Source organism: Aspergillus pseudodeflectus (assembly GCF_044049435.1).
Source record: "Aspergillus pseudodeflectus strain CBS 756.74 chromosome Unknown BJX68scaffold_17, whole genome shotgun sequence".
Classification (NCBI taxonomy): Eukaryota; Fungi; Ascomycota; class Eurotiomycetes; order Eurotiales; family Aspergillaceae; genus Aspergillus; species Aspergillus pseudodeflectus.
Window position 1 is genome coordinate 517,592 of NW_027263793.1, and position 24,842 is coordinate 542,433.

Here is a 24,842-nt window from a genome sequence, read left to right on the forward strand (position 1 = left end):
AGTGTGAAGGAATGAGGCGTCAAGCTATCCAGAACCACGTAACTTGTAGTCCTGTGGGTCTGTATTGTTTTTACCACTGTGGGGCAAAGAAACCGGTACTGTAAGGATGTATGGGACCATTACAACAGTGCCTGAAGTTTGGTTATTACACCAAATTTTTTTTCTCCGCAGTGTCTCCAATTCAAGTGGGCATTGCCCCGATCATATCCGATGGCTCTTGACTTCATTCTTGCCTGGTAATTGACAGCGCAACTTTCTTGAGAAAGCTTGTTCTCTGTCAATACCCGTGAGCATACAGCCAGCGCCGCAAACAATGTCGGCGTTTCTGAGCAGCTCTCAGTCCTCCCTGTCTGAAGACACCCCTCTGCTTGGGGATGACCTGAACCCGGAGGAAGCCCAAGATGGAGTCAAACAGGCCGAAGCGATCACATTGGTCTGGTCGAGGAAATCCCTGGTGACAGCGTATATTCTGTAAGTTAACCCGTTCACTGGGACCATGGACACTGAGACTGATGTAGTGATTTGATAGAATGTTCCTTCTGTATTTTGTGAATGCCTTCCAATCCTCGATTACCAGCAATCTTTCTGCATTCGTAACCAGCGGCTTCGAATCGCATTCCCTGATCCCCGTCATCTACATTGTATCGAGCGTCATGTCGTCAGCGACGTATATGCCTCTTGCGAAGATATTGAACATCTGGGATCGGTCGATCGGGTTCTTGATCATGATCGCATTTGCAACGCTGGGGCTAGTGTTGTCTGCGACGTGTACTAGCATCACAACATACTGCGCATCGCAAGTGTTTTACACCATCGGCTTTGCCGGTATGATTTTTAGTGTCGATGTCATAACAGCCGATACGTCGTCGCTGCGCGATCGAGGCCTTGCTTATGCATTCACCTCGTCGCCCTACATAATCACTGCATTCGCGGGGTCGGCCGCTTCGGAGCGCTTCTATGCCTATAATTGGCGCTGGGCATACGGCAGTTTCGCCATTATCCTTCCCATCGTTGCGTTGCCTATGTTTGGTCTACTGCAGTACAACCGTTACATGGCAAAGCAGCTGGGTTTATTGCAAGAGAAAGAGCATAGCGGCAGGACTTTTTCTCAGAATGTCGTCCACTACATCATCGAATTTGACCGTAAGTCTTCTCTTCCTCAAGTTGCATCTGTACTAAGATTTTAGTCCTGGGAGTTTTTCTCCTAGCGAGCGGACTTGTGCTTTTCCTTCTCCCATTTACCATTGCTGGCTCGACGGCAAATGAATGGAGGTCACCCTATATCACTGCCATGCTCGTCCTCGGTCTTGTCTGCCTCGTCGGCTTTGTCCTAGCAGAGCGGTTCCTTGCACCAATGCCCTTCCTCCCGTGGGAGTTGTTAGCGTCACGGACAATATTAGGAGCATGCCTCCTCGGCGCGTCATACCAAATCGCTTATTATTGCTGGAACGAGTACTACACATCATACCTCCAGGTGGTATATGGAACGAGCATCTCGACCGCCGGCTACATCAGCAGTATCTTCAACATGATCTCCGGTATATGGCTTCTCGCCGTGGGCTTCATGATCAAGAAGACATCTCGATTTCGATGGCTGCTCCTTTGGGCAGTGCCCCTCTACATGCTAGGAGTTGGCTTGATGATCTACTTTCGCAAGCCTGGCTGGTCCATGGGCTACCTCATCATGTGCCAGGTCTTTATCGCCTTTGGAGGCAGCACCATGATCAGTTGCCAGCAAGTTGCGGTTTCTGCTGCGTCTGATCACAACAACATCGCTTCAGCGCTAGCCTTTCTCGGTGTCTTTGGTTCCATGGGTGGTGCTGTTGGAAGTAGCATCTCTGGTGCTATCTGGACGAATACCTTGCCAGGCGCTTTGAAACGCTTACTACCCGAGGCTATCAAGGCTGATTGGAGGACGATTTACGAGTCGCTCGATGTTCAATTAAGCTACCCAGTTGGCTCGCCTGTTCGAGAAGCTATTGCGCTCGCTTATGCCGAGACTCAGAGCAAAATGCTGATCGCGGGCACATCTATCATGGCCTTGTGTCTTGGTTGGATGTTCTTGATTCAAGACATCAAGCTTAGCAAGGGTACACAGACAAAGGGAGTTCTCTTCTGATTTGCATTATAATCGTCGCTTTTCTTGGATATGTGTAGACGATAGAGTGGTAGAGTCATAGAGGTTTTTGTATATATTCGTTATAGATTAGATGATTACACTCCCTCTACTCCGGTCAAATACCCCAGGACCCGCTGTACAAGATCCTTTCTCGGCTCCGCCTGGTCATCATTACTGAGCGCATGCGACGCCCCAGGAACAATCCCACTCCCCTCATCCCAAATTTCCTCTTCACCTCCCTTTCTGTCCCCGTCAACAACCCTCCTCCATTTTCTCAACACGCTTTCCTTATCAACCCATTCCGGAACCGATTGATCTGCCCCAGACATCAGCACAAGCAGCTTGTACCCCAAAAGCCCTCTCTCCCTTATCATCCCAAACGTTTTCCCCAACTGTTCGCTCCCCAAATCCGAGCTGAACATGTCATCCTCCCCCGGATTCCCCGGAGAATCCGGACTAACGAGGCTGAGGAACCGGCGCGCAGAGAGCGGAACCGTGGGCGGGTACCCAATCTGCCCAGTGAGATGAAGCGGGAGGAGAGTATCATGTTTCGGGTCCGGATTCGCCGCGACGGCGTTCTTCGCAATCGTCTCAACTTCCTTATACAGCGCGGTTACCTGCTCAGAGGTCTTCCCAAGCCACCCCTGGCTCAAGACGAGCTTTATGGCTTCGCGGTCGGAGACGGGCGCCTGCATGATTGCGCCGTCGAGGAAAGGCCGCGCCAGGTGCTCGAGGTCGGCGTCAAAGGCCTTTTGGCTTGTATGTGGGTTGGGGCGCGAGAGGTAGTGCAGGACGCATTGGGAGCCCGTTGAGTGGCCCATTAGCACGATCTTTCCGGGCCGGTTCGAACCCGGTGTAGCGGCGCTGAACTTCCCACTCTTGTATTCTTTGATATAGTTCAGACACTGTGCGATCTCGTCCGTGTCGCGGTCGAGGTGGCCAAGGCCCCAGCAGTTATATGAGGAGGTGAGGTTCAGTGTGAAGAGCGACCAGTCTGTTGGGTTCAGGGCGGCGGCGAGGTCGGCCATGTAGGAGGTTGTTGCGAGGCCATCGCCAAGACCGCCGACGAAGAGGAGGGAGTTTGGCTTTGGGGTTGTGGAGGCTGTGAATTCGAATGTGACGAGGGTCTCTGTCTATGTCAAATTCGGTCAGTTACTTGAGAATTCGATGCGCGGGGGAAGAGAAGGTCATACAAAGTGGTGTAAGATACCCGGGAGGCCCCCTTGAGGCCAGAATTTGGAGTACATGTTGCAATTGAGCTTGCGCTGGAGCTTGGTTGATTAGATCTCGGGGTGGAGGGGAAGAGGGGTAAGTCAAGCTGTCAGTGTTAGTCGGTGTTGAAGGTAGATTCAACGGCTTATCGTGATTTCACCATGTGCCTGGCCTTCTCCGAAGGAACCGTGTCTCGGTTCTTGGCCTATCCGGTATATCCGCTTTCTCTTGCCAGTTCCACGTTTCATCGCAAGTCGCTTGCAGTCGCAGTACCAAATGGGTTCACGTAATTGTATGGATCCTTCTTGGAATGACACAGTCTGGCGATACCGGTAATACCAAAGTGGGAATAATTATCGAAACCCGCTAGTAAAGTACGCTAGAGATCAGATAAGATTGTGCGTCGGACAAAATTCTCGCTTCGGTTAGAGACGAAATTCCTGCAGAGAATGACAGCAGAAAAGTCCCACGTTGATGACCCACGGCCCACGAGGCTGCGTATGCGTTCATGTCCATCGTTATCTGATCGAATCGCTTCTAATTTCTTCCTTGAAGGCTGTATATTAGGAGGTATCTCGTGCAGAACCCATCTTCATTCCCACGGCGGGCTTCTGGACCCGCGTACTGGAGAATTTTTGGTTGTTCCTGGGCCCCGAGGAGTTCACCGGTACAGTATGTGTCATAGATTGATTGATTAGATGAAAAATTGCTCGGAAGTTGGAAGTGCATTAAAGTTTCCATGATAAGATCCTTATTTTACAGGCCCATTGTGGGAGAGGGGCTTTGTTGTGACGCCATCTCTTGCTACTTGAAAGTTGATTCATATCTTCAAGCGTAATAATATAGGGATATTGAGGCTCTCTCTAGCCACACTGTCCTACGAGTCCAATCTACTATTACATCTGCAGATGAGATATCAGGTCCCATGTATCAAGCTCATGGGCCTCGTGGTTCACTCGTCACTCTTCTGTTTCTGTTTTTGCCTAGATAATTGGCAGTACTCTTGCCTCGCCAGGCCCGTAGGGCTTTTGATCCTCTAGCGCGGGTAGGTAGAGGGGTCTTGTTTTCAATTTATTAGGGTGGTTAGAGGTGTAGCTAGGGGTCTAGAGGGGTAAAGACTATAGGCTTATAGGGATACCTATATAGGTTATACTCTACCCAAGTTAGACTTGGGGGGTGTGTATAGTTAGCCGAAATGCGAGTGTAGCAACTCCCGCCTTGGAGCTATACTTGATGTATGCGGACTAACATGGCCAGTCGCCCGCTGCCGGGTATAGGTCCAATTCTGTAGTCTACATCCCCGGAGAAAAGTTACCGTTGTAGACTTTTAGGGTAGTTGACCGAAGTTATCTGACTGAGAAACGTGAGAGGGGATATAGAGGCATGGCTAACGTGGGCGCTGGCTGCAGCCTACAGACATACTGGAGAATAGACACTGGCAGCCCAGTAACGAGATATTACTAGTAGGTAGTGAATTACTCTCCTGGCCAGTGCAATAGAGAAAACATACAAATACTTATCGAAGCGTTGGTTATTTAACTAAGGTATCAGTGGTTTATGTTAACTATCTCCACTGTTTCGCGATTACTACCTCAAAATATACAACTACTCCGTGCATACTACTCCGTCTCCAGGTCTTGATATTGACCTGAGCACCAACTTGAGTATTTCCTAGTTAGATCTGAATAGTTACTACTAGTATCAAGTCAGAACAAAAGCTTCAAAGTAGGGATTAGTCAAACAAGAGTGAGATGTTATGCTGCTCACGTGGTCGCGTAGTTCCGGAAGCCTCGCCAGGCATCCGGCCAGGCATCCCAAGGCCATCAACATCAACAACCTCCTCCAGCAACACAGCGCAGCCGAACATCCTCTCTGACTCCTTCAGCGCAAAAACTCAACCCAGATCAAATGGCAATGCAAAAATGAGCCCAGACCTATCTCTATATCTAGATTCCATCTCATCGCATGGCACCATATGACCGCCCAATAACTACCATCACCTCGAACTCCGCAAAGAACAACAATCATGATGCGGAGCAGCTCACCTTCTACCCAGCCTTTTGCTTCAAGGCGTCCCCGACGCACTTTGCTTGGGTGAAGCTAACCACATCGGATATCCATCGTTTACGAAAGCGAGTGGAGTTTGCAGGTCCGTTCGTCTTTTCCTTCGTCTGGCTGTTTTTTTTCTCTTCCGGGTCTCGTTTCTTTGTTTCGAGGGATTAGAGTTTCGAGCACGTCGTACCTTTTTTCCTTATCCGTATGCGTATTCCTGTGGGCATGTGAAAGCAGCGCGGAATTAATATACCAGAAAACTCTGCTAACGCGACGCGACGCGGAATCCAGACCAAGGCCTCTTCTTCTACCAAAACCATCCAATTCGGTTCGCCAATCTGATCGGAATTATCATTGCACGGACCGATGTGCCCCGACGGACGATACTCACGCTGGATGATAGCTCCGGAGCAACGATTGAAGTAGTCGTTTTGAAGGCAGATGAGCCCTCTACCTCTATATCTACGGCCGGAATCCGTGGCCGAACCACGAATTCGAACACAACTGGCGAAGATGATACTCTGGAGGAGAAAGGCATTCGAAAGGAGGCCCACGTAACATCAACAACGCACAGCCCCATCGACATCACCCCGCTACGCCCGGGAACCCTCTTCCAGATCAAAGGCACGCTATCAGTCTTTCGCTCGACGATGCAAGTCAACCTCGAGCGATTCTTCCCGGTCCCCGATACAGCTGCTGAGATGCGCTTTGTTGAAGCGCGGTGTCGGTTCTATCTTGAGGTGCTTTCTACACCTTGGTTTGTGAATGAGGGAGATATTGAGACTCTGAGACTTGAGGCGGATGAAGAGGGGGAGAAGATTGAGGAGGAGCAGGCGCGGGCTAGGAGGAGAGCGAGGAGGAGGGTTGAGAGGGAGGAGAAGGAACGGCTGAAAATTGAGAGGGCGTGGGACAGGGAGGAGGCTAGTAGGGAGAAGGATGCGAGGAGGGCGAGAGAGGCGGGAGGTGAGCTTTTGCGAGAGCTTGAGGCTAAGAGGAAGAGGGGGCGTGATAGAATGGGTAGTTAGACTCTGATTCACTATATATAACCCGGACTATCGCTATGATATGATATATGACGGAGATATAATGAAGAGCAGCACGCATGGGGTAGGCATACACCAAATAAATTCACAGACAGCAATATGGATATCAGTCGTTTCTCGTTAGTCATAAGTAAAGGCAACGTTGTTAGATCGCAGCCCAAATCCAAAGAAAAAAATGAACACAAAAACAGACGGACAGAGAGAGAGTAAGTACAACATGAGAGATAGATGTACAATACAGATATAGAGAGTATGATGAAGCCCTAGTTCATTCACAACACACAAACCTTCACCGATAACTCTTGTAATCATACCCGGATCCAGATGACCCTCCTCCCTGGCCACCAAGCAAGCCACGATAGTATTCCTCTTCACCTGCCCAGCTGGATCGGGAAGGGAGGCTGTCGTGGTACTTGCTCTTCTCGCGCTCCTTTTCGCGCTCGCGGAGCTGCTCGTAGAGTCGCTGGTCTTCGGCGCTGCGGTCGAGCTCCCGGTATTGCTCGAGGAGATCACTAGGAAGGCGTGAAGACGCTGAGTTATGGTGAAGGTGGTGATGGTGGTGGTCGCTCAAGTTTGTGCCCGAGGTTCGCGGACCATTGTGGAGGTCGCTCTCCGAGTGTCTATACTCGTGGCCGGGGGGGAACCCGCGAGATTGGCTCCGGGAGCGAGTAGCTGTCCCAGATCTCGCGCGTCCGGGCCCTTTCGACTCGTTGCGATAGGGAGGAGAGTCTGGGACGCGAGCCGCGGAGGGTCGAATCTCTTTGATGCTGCCGCTTGTGCCGCTCGTGGAGAAGGAGTTTGCGTGGCGATGTGTTGGGGCACCTGGTCCCTCGTAGACTTTGCCTGCCCCAGGCTGCGCGCTGTAGGGCTTCCGTCGCCGTTCGAGAGAGGGTGCGGATTGGTCGTCCTCATCTTCGTCCTCTTCATCGTCAACAACGGTCGAAGCAGTTGGTGGTTGGTAGTTTGTCCTGTCCCGGTCGTTGAAAGGGCGCGTAGAATCGCCAGCAGAGAAGCTCGGGCTTGTAGACGATTTGTGGCGCTGGTGAGCGACCTTTTTGATCTCTTCGTCCGTGATAGGCGGTAGGTCTACACCGCAGTGCTTCATGATATGTTGGTCGAGCTCTTCGCGCAATCGCAGGTTCGGGAACTCTGGGAAAAGTTGACGCGGTATCTCTTTCGGAAACCTCTCCTTTCTGTTGTCTGGATTATTGATTGGCATGTTCAGCACGGCTTTCTGAAACCGCTCGTATTCCTTGTCTGGATGGGCCCGAATCATCAACGTAGCCCAGACCTCGAACCCTCGCGGGGTTAGACCAGGAATATCAGGCCTCTCGTTCAATTTGAGCTGGACGAGGTGGTGTTCTGCTTCGACCTCGCGGAAAAGTCTCGATATGGAGGACGTACGATCATCGAATATATCTAGAGACAGACTTAGCATGGAATGATTCAAACAAAATAATATAACTTACCCTGCCATGGGTAGGGATCTGAGGGAATATTAGTATCTGCGTAGAACTTCTGCAACTTATCCGGGAGGACAACAAGAGTATTCCCGGGTGGATAATCTTCAATCTAGAATGGTTAGTCGATACCGACATTGGGATCATATGGGTATCTTACCAAGTGCATCGCGACTCCGCGTAAGAACTGCCCTAACCGCTCAGTTGGCTTCCCTTCATCGAAAAATTTCCCCCATATCTTCTCCAGAGGAGTGAGAAATGTGTCACCCCTCTGGAGGTTCGGACGGGACTCAGGCCTTTGGCTATGCTCGCTGAAATGGCTAGCAGGGGACTCCCTTCTGTCCTGGGGAGGAGTAGGGCTCGGTCTGGGATGTAGGTGGGCAGTACTTGAGTACTCGGGCTGCGGAGGAGGGGTTCGATAGGCGGTTGAAGGCGGCGGAGGCGGGCTGTGAGGCATTGCTGGCGTAAGCGGCGACGCAGGGTTCTGGTAAGACTGTGGTGTCCCCCACTGCGGTGGTTGCGGCGGTGGTACCGATTGCGAAGGCTGCTGGACGTTGGGCATGCTACCCAGGTTCATTCCTCCGAGTTGCTGAAGCACATTTGCCGTGACCTGTGCCACGAGCTCAGGCGAGATATATCCGGGCGAGCCACTGCTTCCAACGGCCGAAGTCACCGCTTCGTTGATTCGTCCCGCCTGAGCAGGGGGGGGCGGAGGTGGCCAGGAGGTTTGCTCGCGCGGCGGGTCTGGATAGTAGCCTTGGGAAGCAGGTGGTGGTGGAGGGGCATTTTGAGGTATCTGAGGCTGCGAAACTTGAGGCTGTGGCATATTGAGCTGATCGGACGTTGGCTGGTATGGATATGGGGGCTCAAAGGACGACGGGTGATTCTCGCTCATATTAATAGGGCCCGTATTGTCTGGTTGCCCATAAGGATTCGAACCATGCTGAAAGGCATCGTACGCCATCAGGACTCGCTGGAACACAATTCACCCAAAGACCATGCAATATATGTCTTTGTAGGAGCGAGCAGAAGGTGGCGAAGATAATAAGAGCAATAATGACGAGGACACAAAAGTGCTTTGTGCGCTCGAAGGCGTTTGCGAGCTAGGATAAACGGCGCACAAAGCAGTTGAGGAAGTGAGGGGTAGCAGGCGAGATTATGGACTCTTGCGTGGGACAGCGGTTTTCAGCCCTTTGAACGCGTAGCGCGGAGATCTTTTCTTTCATGCGGTTGAGAGTTAAACAAAGAGCTGGAAAAAAAGGAAAACGGGAGCCTGATGTTAAAGATCAGCAATGCAGCAGGGCAAGGCATCGAAGAGGAGAAGTGGTGCTTTCAGCCGCGACCGTTGGAAGGTCATACGTCACTTGCGCCCGACTGAAACCCACTAGAGTCAGATCGGTGGCGGAGATCGGCTACAGAGGCATCATCCTCTTGGCGTTCGGTCATACAGAGCAGTAGAGCAGATCTCTTGGAGTGCGAGACTACATAAGAAGTACCTGATTCCTCTAAATCTAAGCGAACCGGAACCATGGTCGCGTTTGGCTCGAATCAATACAGTCCAGGCACACGGCCAACCAATCGCTGCAGGAGAAAACAGTCATCACTGGCAGTACACCTCTTCCCAGTCACTTCAACTTTGGGGGCACCCGCCGGAACTTCGTGGCCACATGAAACGCTTTACATACAACGTTCAAAGTTCCCACTCTTCGTCTTCCTCTTCATATCCATTGTCGTGGTCCTCGGTCTTCGTGACTGGGGCCCTCACCGCAACGTTCTCTTTGATAGGTTCGGGCTTCCACGCCTGTCGGTAGTCAGCAACTCATCCCTCCAGCCATTGTGCACGAAACACTTACCTTGATTTTAGCAAAATTTCTGTGTCTGTCATCGGTGGCGACGGTACTAGGAGCTCTGGAAGCAGTCACACCCCACGCTTCCCAGCGCGAGTGGACAGATACTCCATCGGTGGCAGCGTCATGGCGCTCGATTTCAACGGAGTTGTTTCCCCCGAGGCTGATGGTGCGCATCGAGTTGTTCTCCTCCGCGGTCGTGTATCCATTGAGAGCAGATGCTTGGGTAGAGCTAGTGAAGGGCCGAGTAGACCCAGACAGAGATGCTGCATGGCTCTGAAGTGCAAGTCAGTACTCGAATACGCTCAGCCATAAGGATGCTGTCTCAAACTCACGGCAGTAAGAGTAGTCGAAAACTCGCTGTCGGTGAGCAGCTTGTTCTCATCGACGACAGGCTCTGCATCTGCATGTCCTTGGACGCAACGCAGGCAACGCTGATGTTATCTGATGTTAGTCCGAAAGGAATTCAGGGAGTAGACTGGAGCCATACCGCATTCTCGTGCTCCTTCCGCTGGTTGTTTGCAAACCCATCAAGCGCTTTGGTCTGCTCGCAGACTATGCACGTGAGCTCCGTGATTTGCCCATTGGTACAAGTGAGGCAGGATGCGTGGCCGGTGGACAGGGCTCTATTCCCCTGCTCATGAACGGCATGGCGCACAATGTTCAACTGTCTCTTGGAAAAGGACGCAATGAGGCGCCATTTGTGGCAAGTTTTACACTTGATCCTGAACTTTGTTAAGGACAATACCGGGGCATGGACTGGAAGGAGGTTCGCTCACTTGTCAGGAAGGTTGACCCTTTCAAGCCTGGAACAGAGAAAGGTTTCGTTAGCTGGGCGAACATAAATAAAGATCCAGCTCTTGAGTACTCACTGTCTCTGAATCGTTTCGCTAAACCCCCCGCTGTATGCGTTTGGAACGCCCGAGGACAAGCGACGGCTCATGCTTGGTGGGATGCCGTGAATGAATGGTGTCTGATAGGGATCAAAGATATTTGAATATGTTGGTTGCTCTGTTTAAGAAGGAATTCAAGGAGAGGGCTCTGGGAAGAGAAATTCGAGAAGAGGGGTTCGAGAAGTGGGATTCGAGGAGAGGAAGTTGTAGAGGAGAAAGAGAAAGAGAAAGAGCAGAACACAACAGTTAAAGAGACAGCCTTTTATGCGCAAGGCGGATCCAGTTCAACCAGCAACACTTGCTAATCTAGCTGCGCTGAGAAGCCTCTGCAACTGGCAGTGAATGAAACTGCAATCATTTGACCAGTGAATAGGTAGATCTGAGACATGGTGAAAACTGTCCTATTTAAGAGAAGCGGAGCAAACAAGCACACCTGCAGCGCTGCCTACTGCATTGGAAGAGGAGGGAAAAGAGAAGAAGTCACAAACAGCATCGCAACAATGGACGACCCTCCTCTCTCGTGGGCCACACTGAAATCTCATGCTGCCTGATTCCGTGTCTCTGCCATTGGCAATCGAGGAGAAGAGAGCCCCATCCCAGCTTCACAGATGACAAGCAGAGACCATCCCGCACCTATGACAGTGGTCTCAGGCCTCTTGTCGAGAAGTGAATCCTTGCTGAAGCCAAGGTGGAATAAATATATCCTGCCCTGACTCTGATATCTAAGCCGGCTGTATGCTAGAAGGAAGAAAAGTGCCTATCCCGGAGCAAAACCAGTCAGTGATCATTTACAATTGACAATCCAATGAAACAGGCATACCTCCACATTAATTCACATGGCGAGCCACCTAGGGCATCATTACCGTATTGCTTCATGTCAAGACGCATTTCCCCAACACTCTGTGGCTGGTACAATGTTGTTGACAACTTGGGAGGAACCACTCAAATTTCCTCATCGTCTCCTCAGCGATGACGTAGGGTAAACATACGCTCCACGGTGTCCATGCGAAATTCGCGTCCTCAAGACTTCGGCGCCTGAAAGCGCGCAAACTGAAGGCTGGGTCACAGACCATCTCGCGGATTCACTCGAAGAAGACTCGCAGGATTTGTTGACATGATGTCAAAGGCGCATGCAGATCTGGCATGTCCATGCACTTACCTCGCGATCAATCTCTCAGCTCTAGGAGCGGGAGGATGCAGACTGCAGTTCCGCTGATCCTTGCTCCTGGACTGGAAACCTGAGAGCTGCCAGGCCAGAGGATCTAGGATCCAGTCTCAGTGCCAACGTCGTGCTCCGAATTTCATTTTAAAAAAAATGATCGACTGATTTTGTGGCCTGTTAGAAGCTCTTCAGCTACAGTGGGCATTCCATCATCCAGACGGAGATTAACTTCGGGTACTTGCAAACGCCTCCCGAGGCACAAGCCGAAGACAGATTCACAGGAGGGATGGTGCAGGACAGGGGATGCCAATTGAAAAAAGTCGCTGCCAGGTCAGTACAATCATTGTGGTTTTAAGGGATGGGCACTACTGTACGGAACATTGTTGATCTTCGTCGGTGGAGGCTCTACAACGGTCTCATCATGCATGCGTTGCTATCAACGGGACGGGAGGAAGGAACCTTGGTCCTTGCAAGACGCTGACATCTTGGCGGCTGCCCCAGGACTTGGGATACAGATCCAGCCAGATTATTACCACGCCTCCTTTCTCCCACGCAGCACGCTGAGCCAGCGACCAGCCGATGCTCAATTTCCGAACTTCTTGGGGTCGGGTGATCCCATGATAGATGGCATATTCCCAACAGTGTGGGTGCCGCCGTCTCCTGGTCATTGCACCGGGGTGCCCCTAAATCCTTCTGGAAGACCCAGGAATCAGACGGACCGATGCACTAAGGTCTTCCCATGGAGGCTACCCTTTCCTGAAATATTTGATTGGGAGACTGTGAAGTCCACTCGCAAGATTGTTTACCTCAGAGGCTCAGACAGACAGAGTTTCATCATCATTCTCATGGCGCGGTTTACCATGGACGGAATCGCGGAAGCGCTAACTGGGACGGACTGCGCCGAGTGGGGAGCAAAATCAATCCGCGTTCCCCGAGCCAGAAAAATGGATCACTCGGTCCTTGTTCAAATGTTCCCAGAGACGCGGAACTCGAAATTGCCAATCACTGACCAGCCGGCGGGTCAGAATTCACAGAGTCGCTCAGGAGTCTTGGGCCGTTGACGAACGAGGGGTTGGGCCGAAAAAGGGCATCAGAGCAAATCATATGTGAGTCCGTATGTACTGTGCTGGTGCCCAAGCATACTGTCGAGAAAATGATCTGAAGTTTTGAATTGTTGGCTGTGTCAAAAAAATTAGGACCCCCGGTTCTCTTCAGGAACATCCGACGCTAAAAACGATTCCCGTTGAGTGAGAGTTTGGAACAGGAGATCACCTGGGCAATAATGTATTACTCCGTTCTATTGGCCATCCAACCAGTCCAGCGCCAGAGCTGCTCCCTGGATAGTGGAGGGTAAACAGGGTGGCGATAACAACGTAGGTCTTGCCAAAAAAGGAGATGGCCAGAAAAGTACTATCCTCCATCCATTTCTCTCTGGATTTGGTTGAATTGTCTTTTTTTGCTTTTGCCGTTGCCGTCGATCACCAGTTCGCCCCATGATCCGAGACTAAGGTACGGACGGCCTCCGTCCAAGAGACAAACCGCGATCCGTCGTGCATCTGAAATCAATAGCAGTTGATACCAGATCGGAGTAACGAAGAGCGCGGACATGACCCCAAGAGGACTGAAACTCCTTGCTGCTCTTGCATGGCATGTCATCTCGACAGACATATGACGGTTGACCGGCGCTGTTGGATGTTCGCACATAGCATGATGGCCGGGTTCGTCTTCCACAGCAGGGTCACCGGACACAAGCATGACAACGACAAATAGACTCTGGAAATACGGACTTTCCAACCTCAGGAGATATGCCAAGGATATCACTCAATTCAGTTTCCCTCTTTGAGGGGTCTATGTAACCCTACAGGGAGCCTCATATCTGGTCTTGGTGCGAGCATGGTAGGCGTCCCCAGCAGACGCCTGCAATATCGAACAATAGCACAAGTTGAATCGCTTTATCGCTTATGATCTGCGCATCCTTTTCTGCACGAAAGACGCGCCTGTCTGGATATGCAGATTTTGAGCGAGCCAGCGCCTTTCTCAACTGATACATATGCGTCAACATATATATCACATCATGTATAAAAGCTGACGGAACCCGCAGATACTCTGTATGTACATACTGCTTTCCCTTTCGACGTCTGGTCCTGGCACAGGACGCGTGTGGACTATACATGTCACATCCATTATCCTTAGTACTTGAAGTTGCAATTTAAGCAACGGCCTATCTACATTGATTGGCAGAGGACATCGTCAGACCGGCAAAGCGCCCAACATTCCTCTCTACTACTCCATGAAGAATGTCTATCAAGAAGGCAAGCCACCGGATTGCCAGTCTAAGTGGCGGTTCTCTGATCCAGCATCCATGCCCACAACGGCCAGCCACTCAGTCTTGGGCGATTATCGCGGGTGAAACGTCCCTTACTGACACGGCAGATGCTACCTTATTCACCATGTCAGTCCTGATGCAGATAAGCGTGCATGAACTGTACTGTATTGATCCACAGGTTCGGCAAGTCAAGCTCGAATAAGAGAAGAAGGAAATCGTCAGTGGAATGCACACAGGTCATACTGTCACTGGAGATGGGCGGTTGGTGACTGGACAGTCATTATTGCTCTCATGAAGTTCACAAATATTTGAGATTCTGCATGCTGAGTTGCTGACCCCTCCTCGGAAACTCGTCCGACAATTATTTGGGCTTTGCCCATGTGGACCTCCACTAAGCAGGGCTCTGACTCTTCAAGGGTGAACCCTCCAAAGCCACGCACATTCCAACAGCAATAATAATAATGGGCTTACCGGAGGAGACATGAAAACTCTGTTGACAACAATCCATCATTTGATTGAGTGATTTTTCGAGGTAACTACCTACCCCTCTTCTGCCTGTTATTATTGGCGGCCAGAGGAGTTGAGGCAGCATCACCAACCCCTCGCAATTGGATCTACGAGATTGGGAACAACTTGAGATATCTAGATCCCGGCTATTTGATCACACACAGGAGTGATGGGATTGCGGCACAAAACCCCAGGTCCGCATTTCAGATAAAACGTGCGCTGTATCAAGCCCCTCGACCTTTGGTAATTTCTGAGACTTCATGCCCAGAACCCGGAAACAAAGAAACACTTCCACTCAACTGGTGGCAGAGAGATTGCGAATAGGGTCGGGCCATTAGGGAAGAAGCAAGATGATCAATTCTCTGGGTGATATCTGCACTTAGTTGGCCTTTTGATGTACTTCTGTTCTTTCTCCATGATCAGGATACGAGGAGAAATAGAGTTGGAGACAAGTTCATGAGCTTGAAGCTCTCCTCGATACGGTAATTTGGTAACAAACTCTCCTTTTCATTTCCATGGGCGCCTGTGGATCATCCCTCTTCCCTTTTATATTTAGCAGCATCAACAATGCATTACCTCATGCGCTCCATTCCTGGCCATTGCGATAATGACCATGTCCAACAATATTAGATGGGTTCTTTCCTCCTCGTCTCCTCATGTCACGAAAGCGAACAAGCCGCGTCTTTAAGACCGCAGACGCGGAGGTCAATTTCGGTGGGAAAATTACGGGAGATTTGGGGGGAGCGCTAGTCGCTGGAGTCTGGCCCCTGTCGAATAACGTCCTTCGTGTCGACCTAAAATCCTGTAGTCAGAGTTAGTCGTGGTGCTAAAAAGCAGAGGACTCCAGACTCAACGAACAAAGGGAATAATAGGTAATTGGAATAATCGTTTGTCTCCTGCGCGTTGCTCTCGCCCTCTTGTCTTCTGCACTCTCGACCACTCGCGTTTCTCGTCACTCATTCAAAACAACACCTGCCCACGGCCTGCTCTGCTTCTCCGGATTACTGTCTCTCTTTATGATTTTGGCTTCTTTTCCCTCTTTCCCGTCAGCTGCCTTTTTGACTCTGTCCCTCCGTTCCTATCATAACCTCGCTGTTCGCATCACCAGACTTGTCTGCCCTGCGGGATTGCTTTTTCACCCCTCTGCTCTCCTATGTCAGCAGCTGAGGCTGTCCCTCCTGTCAAGACATTGTTGACCCCTCCGTAATCCACCTACCTGCCTTATTTTTTTTATTTTTATTTTTGATTACTTGCTGTGATCTACAACACCGACTCTTCACTTGTCGGCGACCGCCTCTTCTAGTCCCCACGGCTGCTAGCAAAAGCTGTCACCGCGTCAGGGGCTGCCCTCGCTTCTGGCCTCCCCCAAAAGTCCGCCTCTGCCTCTAACCCAAACCCCCTTCGTATAGTGGTTCCCACCGGGAGTTGCTACTGCTGGGCCCGCTCCTCTCTTTACATCGATCACGTCCGCTCTTTTGGGTCTTCCATCCTGCTTCCAGACATCCTCCTCCTCCTCCCCCTCTTCCATTCTTGGATCTAACCCACCCTCCTTTCCCTCTTTTCTTGTCCCTCTTCTACCTCACGTCTCCTCCGAGTCACTACCCTCCATTGATACCTATCCATCGATGGGCAAAGACAACAGCCTCATCCTCCGCAGGCTCGAAACCGCTCGATTTCGGATGATGACAACGGGGCTTTGTTGATTGCTTCCTCTATTCTCGGAAGACTCTATATAAACTCTCAAAGCATTTTTACTATACGGGTGAGATCTACGAGTTTGCAGCGGCAATTGGGAAGCATGCTCGGCTAACATGTTTATCACAGCTCAGTCTTCGGCACTCTTCTTGGTTTATCTGCTGGCAGAGAAGAAAAGGGAGACAAGATGACTGTCACATACGAATATCCCTCACGGGGTCTTACCCCTACCTCAATGGCCAGTCTTACGGATCGGTTTGAATTGATGAAAGAAGTCGGCGACGGGAGCTTTGGTAGCGTCGCGGTAGCACGTGTACGGACCGCCGGCTCGAACGTCGCGCGAAGGGGAACGCTGGTATGACCTGGTAATCTTAATTGATTACTAAGTTCTGATATACTGATTCGACCACCACAGGTTGCCATCAAGACGATGAAGAAGACATTCGAATCATTGGGGCCATGTTTAGAATTGCGGGAAGTGATCTTCCTGCGAACGCTGCCCCCGCATCCTCACCTTGTCCCGGCCCTCGACATCTTCCTTGACCCTCTCACCCGCAAACTGCACATTGCCATGGAGTATATGGATGGTAACCTTTATCAACTGATGAAGGCGAGAGACCACAAATACCTGGACCAGAAACACGTCAAAAGCATCCTCTACCAGATTTTGGCCGGTCTCGACCACATTCACGCCCACCATTTCTTCCACCGCGACATTAAGCCCGAGAACATCCTTGTTTCTACATCCGCTCCGAACGACTCTACTTTCAGCCGCTACTCTAACCTTGTCACTCCTCCTTCAACTCCCCCGACATACACAGTGAAGATTGCCGACTTTGGCCTTGCACGGGAAACCCACTCTAAGCTTCCCTACACTACATACGTTTCTACGAGGTGGTACCGTGCTCCAGAGGTTCTCTTGCGCGCGGGCGAATATTCCGCGCCTGTCGACATGTGGGCAGTCGGTGCCATGGCAGTCGAGATTGCCACGCTCAAGCCTCTGTTTCCCGGCGGTAATGAGGTTGACCAAGTCTGGCGCGTCTGTGAAATCATGGGTAGTCCCGGCAACTGGTACAGCAAGTCGGGCGCTAAACTTGGTGGTGGTGAATGGAGGGACGGTGCGCGCCTCGCCCAGAAGCTGGGGTTCACGTTTCCCAAGGTATGTCGTTTTTCAAACTGCTTTCTGGTTTCGATAGTATTCCGGCTAACACCTGAAAAGATGGCACCGCACTCCATGGAGAGCATCTTGCCTGCGCCTCAGTGGCCAGTGGCTCTCAGTAACTTCGTGACGTGGTGCTTGATGTGGGATCCGAAGAATCGACCAACCTGTACACAAGCAATGAACCACGAGTACTTTGCTGATGCGGTTGATCCCTTGCGACCAAGGTCTTCTACAGCCCGACTACTCGGGCGCAAGCAGTCCGAGAAGAGCGTCAAATCGCCTACGAAGGAAACCTACGATTCCCCGACTCTTACTTCCAAGCCGTCCTGGTTTAGAAGATCATTAATCGGGAGATCCGAAAGCCCGGCCCCCGCTATGGAAACCGATCAGCCATCCAAGCCAGCTCTTGTTTCGTACGAGTCAACACCGGAACCGCAGACCCTCAAAGCCAAACCCGTGGCCATCAAACGCGCTACATGGGCCCACGGAGCTCCTATGCCGATTCTCCCCTCGATCCGACCCGTCTCACCGCTATCTAATGCGGTTACCGCTCAAGCCAACCCGCCGGCTCACACAGACTCGAGCAGTACGAATGGCGCCAAGGCGAGCAAGAAGATCGGACGCCAGCTTTCAGTCAACTCTCACGGCAACCACTATGCCGATATCCATCGACAAGAAGCGGAGCGAGCACTCAACGGCCTCGGCAACGGCAGCACCGTCACGGTTAGCCAAAAGGAGAGCTTCTTTTCTCATCTTCGCAAACGTGCACGCCGGCTATCTGGCCGAAACCAGGCTAATGTGATGAATGATGATATTGAGGCGAATGCCGGTTGCATGCCGTGGTCAAACCGGTCATCGCTGGCTCTGGATTCCGTCAACGTCAGCGAAGCGAGGCAAAACTCCGATATGTCCGAGTTGGACAAGGCTCTGCAAAGCGTCAAGTACTCGCTTGACTCGACGGCTCTGGGAAATGTTCCGGTCAGTATTGCCTCACCAGCTGATGCCACAAAGCGTCAGTCTATGCCGCAAGGGTCTATCCGATCAATGGGAGACAGTCCGGCTTCCACAAGTGGCAATGGTGGGCCGATATCGAGTCGAACCCGGCGTGCATTGCAGCTCTCTAACCACCCAGTCCACCGCTATGAGACCCCTGAAGAGGAAGATGAGCTTCTGGACGAAGTGCTCCATTCGGCGAGTCGGGCTGCGAAACGACTAGCACAGGCACAGATGTCGGACACATCATCAACGTACAGTCGGCCCTTGGCGAACGAGACCTCCCACCCCTTGCCTAGCCCATACCCCACTCCTTCACCGTCGGCGAAGTGCGACGGCGTATCTTTCGGTGCGATGGACGCCACCCCAAACAGGCGACTACCGCTTCCGGACGATAAATCGGATCCTTCTACCTCAACCCGTCAATGGCCTACACCGCCATACGAGGATAATGACTGGATTAACCCGGCCTCGACAAAATTTCTGACTGGCTCTACCTACCGGTAGTTCTTTATTCCTACCATATAATATCCGGCAATATTCCGGACCATGCGGCGCAAATCTATGTGGCATCTTTCTAGCAATGTCGTGTATACCTATCAAAAGGGAAAGTTTTGTCGTTGTGCTGCTCACTTGTGTGAGCAAGGCGTATGGGATACGGTGTCAGCTTGTTTTACTTTTTCAGGACTTTCATTCCCCTTATACTTCTTCTGTCTAAACTCGGTTCCCCTTTTCACCTTTGTTTTTATAGGGCGCTCCTCTGCCCAGGGATATCTCGTTTGTTGGCTTTCTTGTCGTCATACCCCAAAGGCCTTTTATAGATACAGTCGGCCTCGCACAGCGTTTTCGGCACACCGCTTGTTCTTTCCATCCTGCTTCTATTCTACCGCCTGCTGCATATTTACACTGCCTCTTTGCTGCACCCGCGCCAGTCGCTGGGTTTCTCGTTCTCTTATATACGGATACACCTACCTCATCACCTATCCTCATCTCTACCTCGAGCCGCTTTCATTTGTCTCCTCTCACCTATCACCCTCGCTTCCTCCATCACTCTCTCTGCACTCTTTGCACATAATCTCTCATGGGAAAGTGATCTGAAACCCACACTCAAAATTTCCTTTCACCTCTGTACAATTTTCGCTTATCCTCAAACGGCCACGGGTGGTCGTCTTCTCACCAGACAATCTTGTAATATACTGAACCCATTTCGGCGGAGAGACCGTCAATATATACATGGAGTGAATCAATCAATAAATACTTGTTCTTCACATGATTTATGCCTCTAGTAATCGTACAAAGTATGTTTTGCTTTCCCAAGAAGAGGACTTGGATATTGTAGTATATTGTAGTAGAGTTGAGCGACGGCGACGGAACAATGATTGTCCGATCAGAGAAGAATTTCCCAATCGAGCACAACTTACTCCGCGATTGCAGAGCTCAACTGCTCGATTACTCCATCTTCAACGAATCACAGCATGAATTACTTTGATTCATGACTTACAAACCTATCTACTCACTATTGTACTGAGTGTCTGGACATTCCCGCATCGATTGACCTCAATCAGCTAGCTAGCTAGCAGCTAGCACCAAGAAAACTCACCATGGCCGCCCAACGACAGGCCTCATCAGCCTCGCAAACCCCTCACATTTCCCCCGCCGAACTCTCCTACATCTACACATCTCTCTCCCTTCCGGGCGCCCCCATCCGACCAGACGGCCGCTCAGCAACACAATTCCGGCCCCTCTCCGCAGAGACCGACATCCTTCCGGGCACGAACGGCAGCGCGCGCGTGGGCTTCGCAGACGGCACACAGGCGATCGTCGGTGTAAAGGCCGAAGTTGAGCGGACGGCGCTGGGGATCGAGGCGCTTACTCAGGCAGAGCAGGAGGAGTATGCTGCGGAGACCGGCGGTAACAGCAATGGCAACGGTGAAAGCGATGGGGGGAAGCAGGGGTCAAGTACTGGGCAAGGGTCGTGGGTGCAGATGGCGATTGAAATTCCGGGATTCCGGGACGATGATGCGCTGCCGGTTTTCCTGGCGGAGATGATGAGGGAGCCGCTTGTTGAGAGTGTTGCTGGGGGTGGGGAGGGGGGAATGGTTGGTGGGTTAAAGGGGAGGCTTGTGATTAATCGAAGGTGGCATTGGAGGCTGTATATTGACGTGAGTTTGAGTTTCCTTCTGCCATGATGTGGTATTATGTGTATGGGTATGGTTGGCTAACAGGTCCACAGGTCCTACTGCTCTCACAACCGTTGTCCTACCCGCTCCCCCTCCTCTCTCTCACTACGCATCTCGCCCTACTCTCAACGAAGCTTCCCAAGCTGAAATCAAAAGGCGAAGAAGACCCCTTCTTCGACGATGACTGGGACGCCGCCGAGTATCTCTACCCTCGGGTCAAATCCACATACACGAAACCCACTTCAATACCGGGCTTGATATCAGTGCATAAAGTCCGACCTCCCGTGACCCTCCTCGTCGTTGCAGTAGCTGAGAACATCATCTTCGACCCTAGTCGCGAAGAAATCGCCGTTGCAGACGCCGTCCTCGCGATCTCAATTACGCACGACACAGACTCGGGCCGCTTGAAGCTGCTCTCTATCCGTACGATCGATCCCCCGTCTCGGCTGACACAACCCGGTATCCCGAACTCGGAGAATGTAGCTACACTTGGCTCGGCTGCTGCCGCGGAGGAGTCGGTTATTGTAAACCCGTCGACTGGGGAAGAGGAGGTTCCGGGTGTTTGGAGGCCAAGACGTGGGGGTGTGAAGAGGGCAACAATTGCCAAGATGGTTAAGATGGTGCTCGAGAAGGGCGGCGTCGGGGAGGAAGTACTTGAGGGTCTTGAGGGAGTTGAGGTTGGCTGAAAGCCCTACGGAATTGTCGTCCTACCCTTCGATTTCTCGTCGGATGTGATATCAAGGCGAACCGCAGGGTTACATACGATTGCAGTGCGTGCAGCTACTAGCATAGCCGCAGCATCTACTGAATCTGCGACGCCGACCCAACGCTACCCCATTCGAGGTATACCATAGTCGAATAAACCCGCCCTGAAGCTTCGGTATGCCAAGGATAGTGAACATGTATATACAAATAATACATGAGATGAGAAAGACCCGACGAGACAGTCTATTATACATAACCTCTATACTCCACATCCATCTTACACAGCAGATGTATCACAGCATCCCACACTCTCCCAGATCACTCTCTACAGGGAAACACCCAATCCAGAGAAGAGAAGAGACGCGGACTACCAAATGCCCAACCACTTCTTAACAGGCCTCTTCTTCCCCTCCCAATCCACATACTCCTGCGCCTGAACCTCGGCAGCAACAGGCGACTGATCATCCACAGCACCCTCCACCCCTTCCTCACTCTTCTCCCCCGTCCCCTTGAGATCCGCCTCCGAGGGCTCCTCAAGCCCATGCGCGACGCGGAACTGCCTCCTCTTCTCCGCATCCTCAACACGCCGGTGTCTCTTCTCCCGCGTCTCCATGGACGTATGCTGCACGTGCATGCGGTATACCGAGAGCACCTGCGAGATCGTGTCGATCGGATGCGAGAGCAGATCGCTCCAGGAGGGGAGTAGGTGCGCGAAGGGACTTGATGCTTTGAAGTTTGTCGTGAAGGTGAATGTAGCGAGGGTTGTTAGGACGCCCTGTGCATATCATATCATATTAGCATACCCGCTTTAGATTCGACTCCCACAATTGATGATAAACATCCGCAAGAAGAACAAAAACAGAGGAACGCACCATCGCAATCCAGATATGAATCCATCGACTCGTCAAAAACTTAAACATGACGGTCCCCTCGGGCGGGAACATATTCGGGTACTGCCGCGTCTTGCGCTCGGCCTCTTCCTTCTCGCTCAGCTTGGGACCCGGGTAGTTGACGACTCTGCCGTTGCGGGTTTGCACGACGCGGCGCGCGGGGTGCGAGGGCGGTCGGAACTTGTCGGGCTGCTCGAGGGTGCGTTGCTTGCCATTGTCTCTCGGGGTTGAAGATGCGCAGCGGCCCGGAATTTGCTGTAGCCTCGTCGCGGCGTTGGGGGTGCGGCGGGTTGAGAGGGCGAGGAGGGTTCGGGAGGTTGGAATTCCGCGGGGGAGGAGGAAGGGAGGGATTGTTGACGGAGGCATATTGAATGCTTGAACACTGTTGTTTAGTCTTGGAATGTGCTTGGCGTCAGCGCGGGGCGATTCTTTTAGATTCGAGCTTCTGCGCTTTTTTTCCGCGATGAAGGTATCCAACTTTTTGAGATGGTCACGTGAAGAGCTCGAAGTTCCTGGAAATCTGCCTCAGGCTGTAAGGCAGTTAGGTATTTTATCAGGCATCAGACCACCTCGGAGCAAGGCCGGAGGAACGGGAAAAACTCGCCATGCGCTGGGCGAATGGCAGCGCGCAGATTTGGCATTACAGGGGTGCTAAAACTATCCGCGCCCATTTACCCAGATTTTTGGTGTTTGTTACGTCGCTCATGATCTGGGATGAGATCATACCATGACGGCATGCTCTGATCAGCATTTGTACCTTTCTTAGCGGCTTGAGGTTAGAGATGCCAGTTGGAGATCATGCTCTATGTATGAATCGCAACTCAATAGTAGCTATACAGTTCATTTTCCTGTAGTGATAGAGGAGTCTGCGCTTGAAAAGGGTCTTTCACTCTCCATTTTTTGTTGAATGTGGTGACCGAAAGCTCCCGGCAGCGCCCGTAGGTAATGCTGAATCATCCGGGCGCTGATTGGTGGATTCGGATCACGGGAGACGTCGGGGGCGACGACCGGGCCAGAAATTCTCTCCAAGTTTTTTTCTTTCCTTTCGAGCCAGCTTTGCTTTAATCTTCTCTTCAATTGTCTCTCACGCTCATACTTCACAAGTCTCTCTCTTATACCACTAAACCTCTTGCTTTCAACTCTCCTCTTCTCCCTTCATATTCTTAACATTCACAATGGCCAAGGGTGCTGACAGCTATTCTCCCGGTAAGCTACCTTCATGATGAACGTTTCGCTTCCTTGTTCTGGCGGCGCTGCGTTGTCGCTCGAGATGGTGGTTGTCTGGTGCTTCTCGACAAGAGGCCATGACACGGTGAGCAAATTCGGTGGAAAAACTGTCATTATTGGACGTGTTTGTGACCTTCCGTCTTTCGCGGCTCCCATGGATGCTTGAGCAACACAATCTTTCCAGCAAAAGTCGGCTCGCCTCTTCTCCCGCAGCAGCTTGATCGCCGGGAAAGTTCCTTGAACAGCACTTGCAATTCCTGGTCTTGCGCAGTTCTGAGCGGCCTGGAGTCCTCCGATCCTTGAGTTGCAACCACACACGATCATGACAAGTTTCGACACCTATTGTTTCCTCACCACCGTTGACATGCGCGAAGCCGAACTGGAAGCGATGGAAAAAGCGAAAGCAAATCAGAGCGCTAATCAGCTGTCATCTCCAGGCGACTCCGCCAAGGGTGCTAAGCTCTTCGAGGTGAGTTCCTTTCAAGCTTCGACAGTTGCTGGGAACAATTGACTAACTTTCATAGACCCGCTGCAAGCAGTGCCACACTGTCGAGAACGGCGGTGGCCACAAGGTCGGCCCCAACCTCCACGGTCTCTTCGGCCGCAAGACCGGTGAGGCCGAGGGCTACGCCTACACCGATGCCAACAAGCAGGCTGGTGTCACCTGGGACGAGAACACTCTGGTATGTGCCGATCTGGATTTCACTCGCAGATTCGATACCTTCTAACGCGCTGCCGCTTTACAGTTCAAGTACCTCGAGAACCCCAAGAAGTTCATCCCCGGTACCAAGATGGCCTTCGGTGGTCTCAAGAAGGGCAAGGAGAGGAATGACCTCATCACGTATGTTGCCATTTCCCAACCGATATGGTCTCGACGCTAACGGCCTTTGCAGCTACCTCAAGGAGAGCACCGCTTAGATGTTTCAATATTAGACGACGAGATAAAAACACCCACCCGTGGGGGACCACCGGGCCTCTCGCTAGCTGGCAGGCGGGTACTGTAATATAACACTTCTAGACCTGGTTTTGTTTGCGTCGGGACATTGTGGATATCATAGAGTCATGTTTCCTTCGCCGTCCTTGTCTATTTCCTTATTCCCTCGGTTCTTTTTACCCTTGATGGTCATGTCTTCTTCAGCTTTTGTGTATCATGGTTAACTTCCAGGTCGAACGGCCATAATGAATAAACTCCTCTCATGGCATACTTTCCAGTGTTTTCCTGCTCTCCTTTCGGACTCGAATTCACGTGATGTCACGTGTATCGGATACATTAGGAACTCACCTTCGACAGTCGAGTACTCCGTACTGCAGCCCCGGATCGATAAGGACAATGCAGCGACATCTATCAGACCTACGTGACGATAACGAC

General features: G+C 51.6%; 10 protein-coding genes across 10 annotated transcripts; 6 read left to right on the plus strand and 4 right to left on the minus strand.

The window, feature by feature from the left end:
* The first annotated feature begins 176 nt into the window (after window positions 1-176).
* Window positions 177-2,167, plus strand: mirD (putative MFS siderophore iron transporter). The gene is made up of 3 exons (XM_071049599.1): window positions 177-471; window positions 530-1,143; window positions 1,188-2,167. Exons 1-3 carry the CDS (start codon window positions 314-316, stop codon window positions 2,117-2,119), a joined length of 1,704 nt encoding a protein of 567 aa, XP_070900072.1. The 5' UTR covers window positions 177-313; the 3' UTR covers window positions 2,120-2,167.
* sidJ (putative siderophore biosynthesis lipase/esterase) lies at window positions 2,167-3,647 on the minus strand. The gene is made up of 2 exons (XM_071039929.1): window positions 3,313-3,647; window positions 2,167-3,252 (listed from the first exon to the last, which is right to left on the minus strand). The coding sequence occupies exons 1-2, from the start codon at window positions 3,364-3,366 to the stop codon at window positions 2,215-2,217; spliced, it is 1,092 nt and encodes a 363-aa protein (XP_070900073.1). The 5' UTR covers window positions 3,367-3,647; the 3' UTR covers window positions 2,167-2,214.
* A 1,515-nt stretch (window positions 3,648-5,162) lies between these two features.
* On the plus strand, window positions 5,163-6,562 carry BJX68DRAFT_68361 (OB-fold domain-containing protein). The gene is made up of 2 exons (XM_071049600.1): window positions 5,163-5,480; window positions 5,675-6,562. The coding sequence occupies exons 1-2, from the start codon at window positions 5,297-5,299 to the stop codon at window positions 6,406-6,408; spliced, it is 918 nt and encodes a 305-aa protein (XP_070900074.1). The 5' UTR covers window positions 5,163-5,296; the 3' UTR covers window positions 6,409-6,562.
* On the minus strand, window positions 6,562-8,980 carry BJX68DRAFT_68371 (uncharacterized protein). The gene is made up of 3 exons (XM_071049601.1): window positions 8,047-8,980; window positions 7,896-7,998; window positions 6,562-7,845 (listed from the first exon to the last, which is right to left on the minus strand). Exons 1-3 carry the CDS (start codon window positions 8,848-8,850, stop codon window positions 6,716-6,718), a joined length of 2,037 nt encoding a protein of 678 aa, XP_070900075.1. The 5' UTR covers window positions 8,851-8,980; the 3' UTR covers window positions 6,562-6,715.
* A 364-nt stretch (window positions 8,981-9,344) lies between these two features.
* BJX68DRAFT_68400 (uncharacterized protein) lies at window positions 9,345-10,871 on the minus strand. The gene is made up of 6 exons (XM_071049602.1): window positions 10,606-10,871; window positions 10,513-10,539; window positions 10,224-10,458; window positions 10,069-10,167; window positions 9,740-10,009; window positions 9,345-9,687 (listed from the first exon to the last, which is right to left on the minus strand). Exons 1-6 carry the CDS (start codon window positions 10,674-10,676, stop codon window positions 9,577-9,579), a joined length of 813 nt encoding a protein of 270 aa, XP_070900076.1. The 5' UTR covers window positions 10,677-10,871; the 3' UTR covers window positions 9,345-9,576.
* Window positions 10,872-11,932: 1,061 nt separating this feature from the next.
* Window positions 11,933-13,024, plus strand: BJX68DRAFT_68419 (uncharacterized protein). Its single transcript, XM_071049603.1, has one exon. It carries the CDS (start codon window positions 12,214-12,216, stop codon window positions 12,847-12,849), a length of 636 nt encoding a protein of 211 aa, XP_070900077.1. The 5' UTR covers window positions 11,933-12,213; the 3' UTR covers window positions 12,850-13,024.
* Window positions 13,025-16,293: 3,269 nt separating this feature from the next.
* BJX68DRAFT_68425 (serine/threonine-protein kinase) lies at window positions 16,294-19,082 on the plus strand. Its single transcript, XM_071049604.1, has 4 exons — window positions 16,294-16,383; window positions 16,451-16,671; window positions 16,732-17,475; window positions 17,536-19,082. The coding sequence occupies exons 2-4, from the start codon at window positions 16,504-16,506 to the stop codon at window positions 18,976-18,978; spliced, it is 2,355 nt and encodes a 784-aa protein (XP_070900078.1). The 5' UTR covers window positions 16,294-16,383; window positions 16,451-16,503; the 3' UTR covers window positions 18,979-19,082.
* A 990-nt stretch (window positions 19,083-20,072) lies between these two features.
* Window positions 20,073-21,337, plus strand: BJX68DRAFT_266066 (exosome non-catalytic core subunit RRP42; the record flags this gene model as incomplete). Its single annotated transcript, XM_071045392.1, has 2 exons — window positions 20,073-20,633; window positions 20,705-21,337. The coding sequence occupies 2 exons, from the start codon at window positions 20,073-20,075 to the stop codon at window positions 21,335-21,337; spliced, it is 1,194 nt and encodes a 397-aa protein (XP_070900079.1).
* A 227-nt stretch (window positions 21,338-21,564) lies between these two features.
* Window positions 21,565-22,742, minus strand: BJX68DRAFT_235859 (uncharacterized protein). Its single transcript, XM_071039930.1, has 2 exons — window positions 22,229-22,742; window positions 21,565-22,131 (listed from the first exon to the last, which is right to left on the minus strand). Exons 1-2 carry the CDS (start codon window positions 22,610-22,612, stop codon window positions 21,724-21,726), a joined length of 792 nt encoding a protein of 263 aa, XP_070900080.1. The 5' UTR covers window positions 22,613-22,742; the 3' UTR covers window positions 21,565-21,723.
* A 1,053-nt stretch (window positions 22,743-23,795) lies between these two features.
* BJX68DRAFT_266068 (c-type cytochrome) lies at window positions 23,796-24,391 on the plus strand (the record flags this gene model as incomplete). Its single annotated transcript, XM_071045393.1, has 4 exons — window positions 23,796-23,942; window positions 23,998-24,156; window positions 24,220-24,314; window positions 24,367-24,391. The coding sequence occupies 4 exons, from the start codon at window positions 23,796-23,798 to the stop codon at window positions 24,389-24,391; spliced, it is 426 nt and encodes a 141-aa protein (XP_070900081.1).
* Window positions 24,392-24,842: the final 451 nt, after the last annotated feature.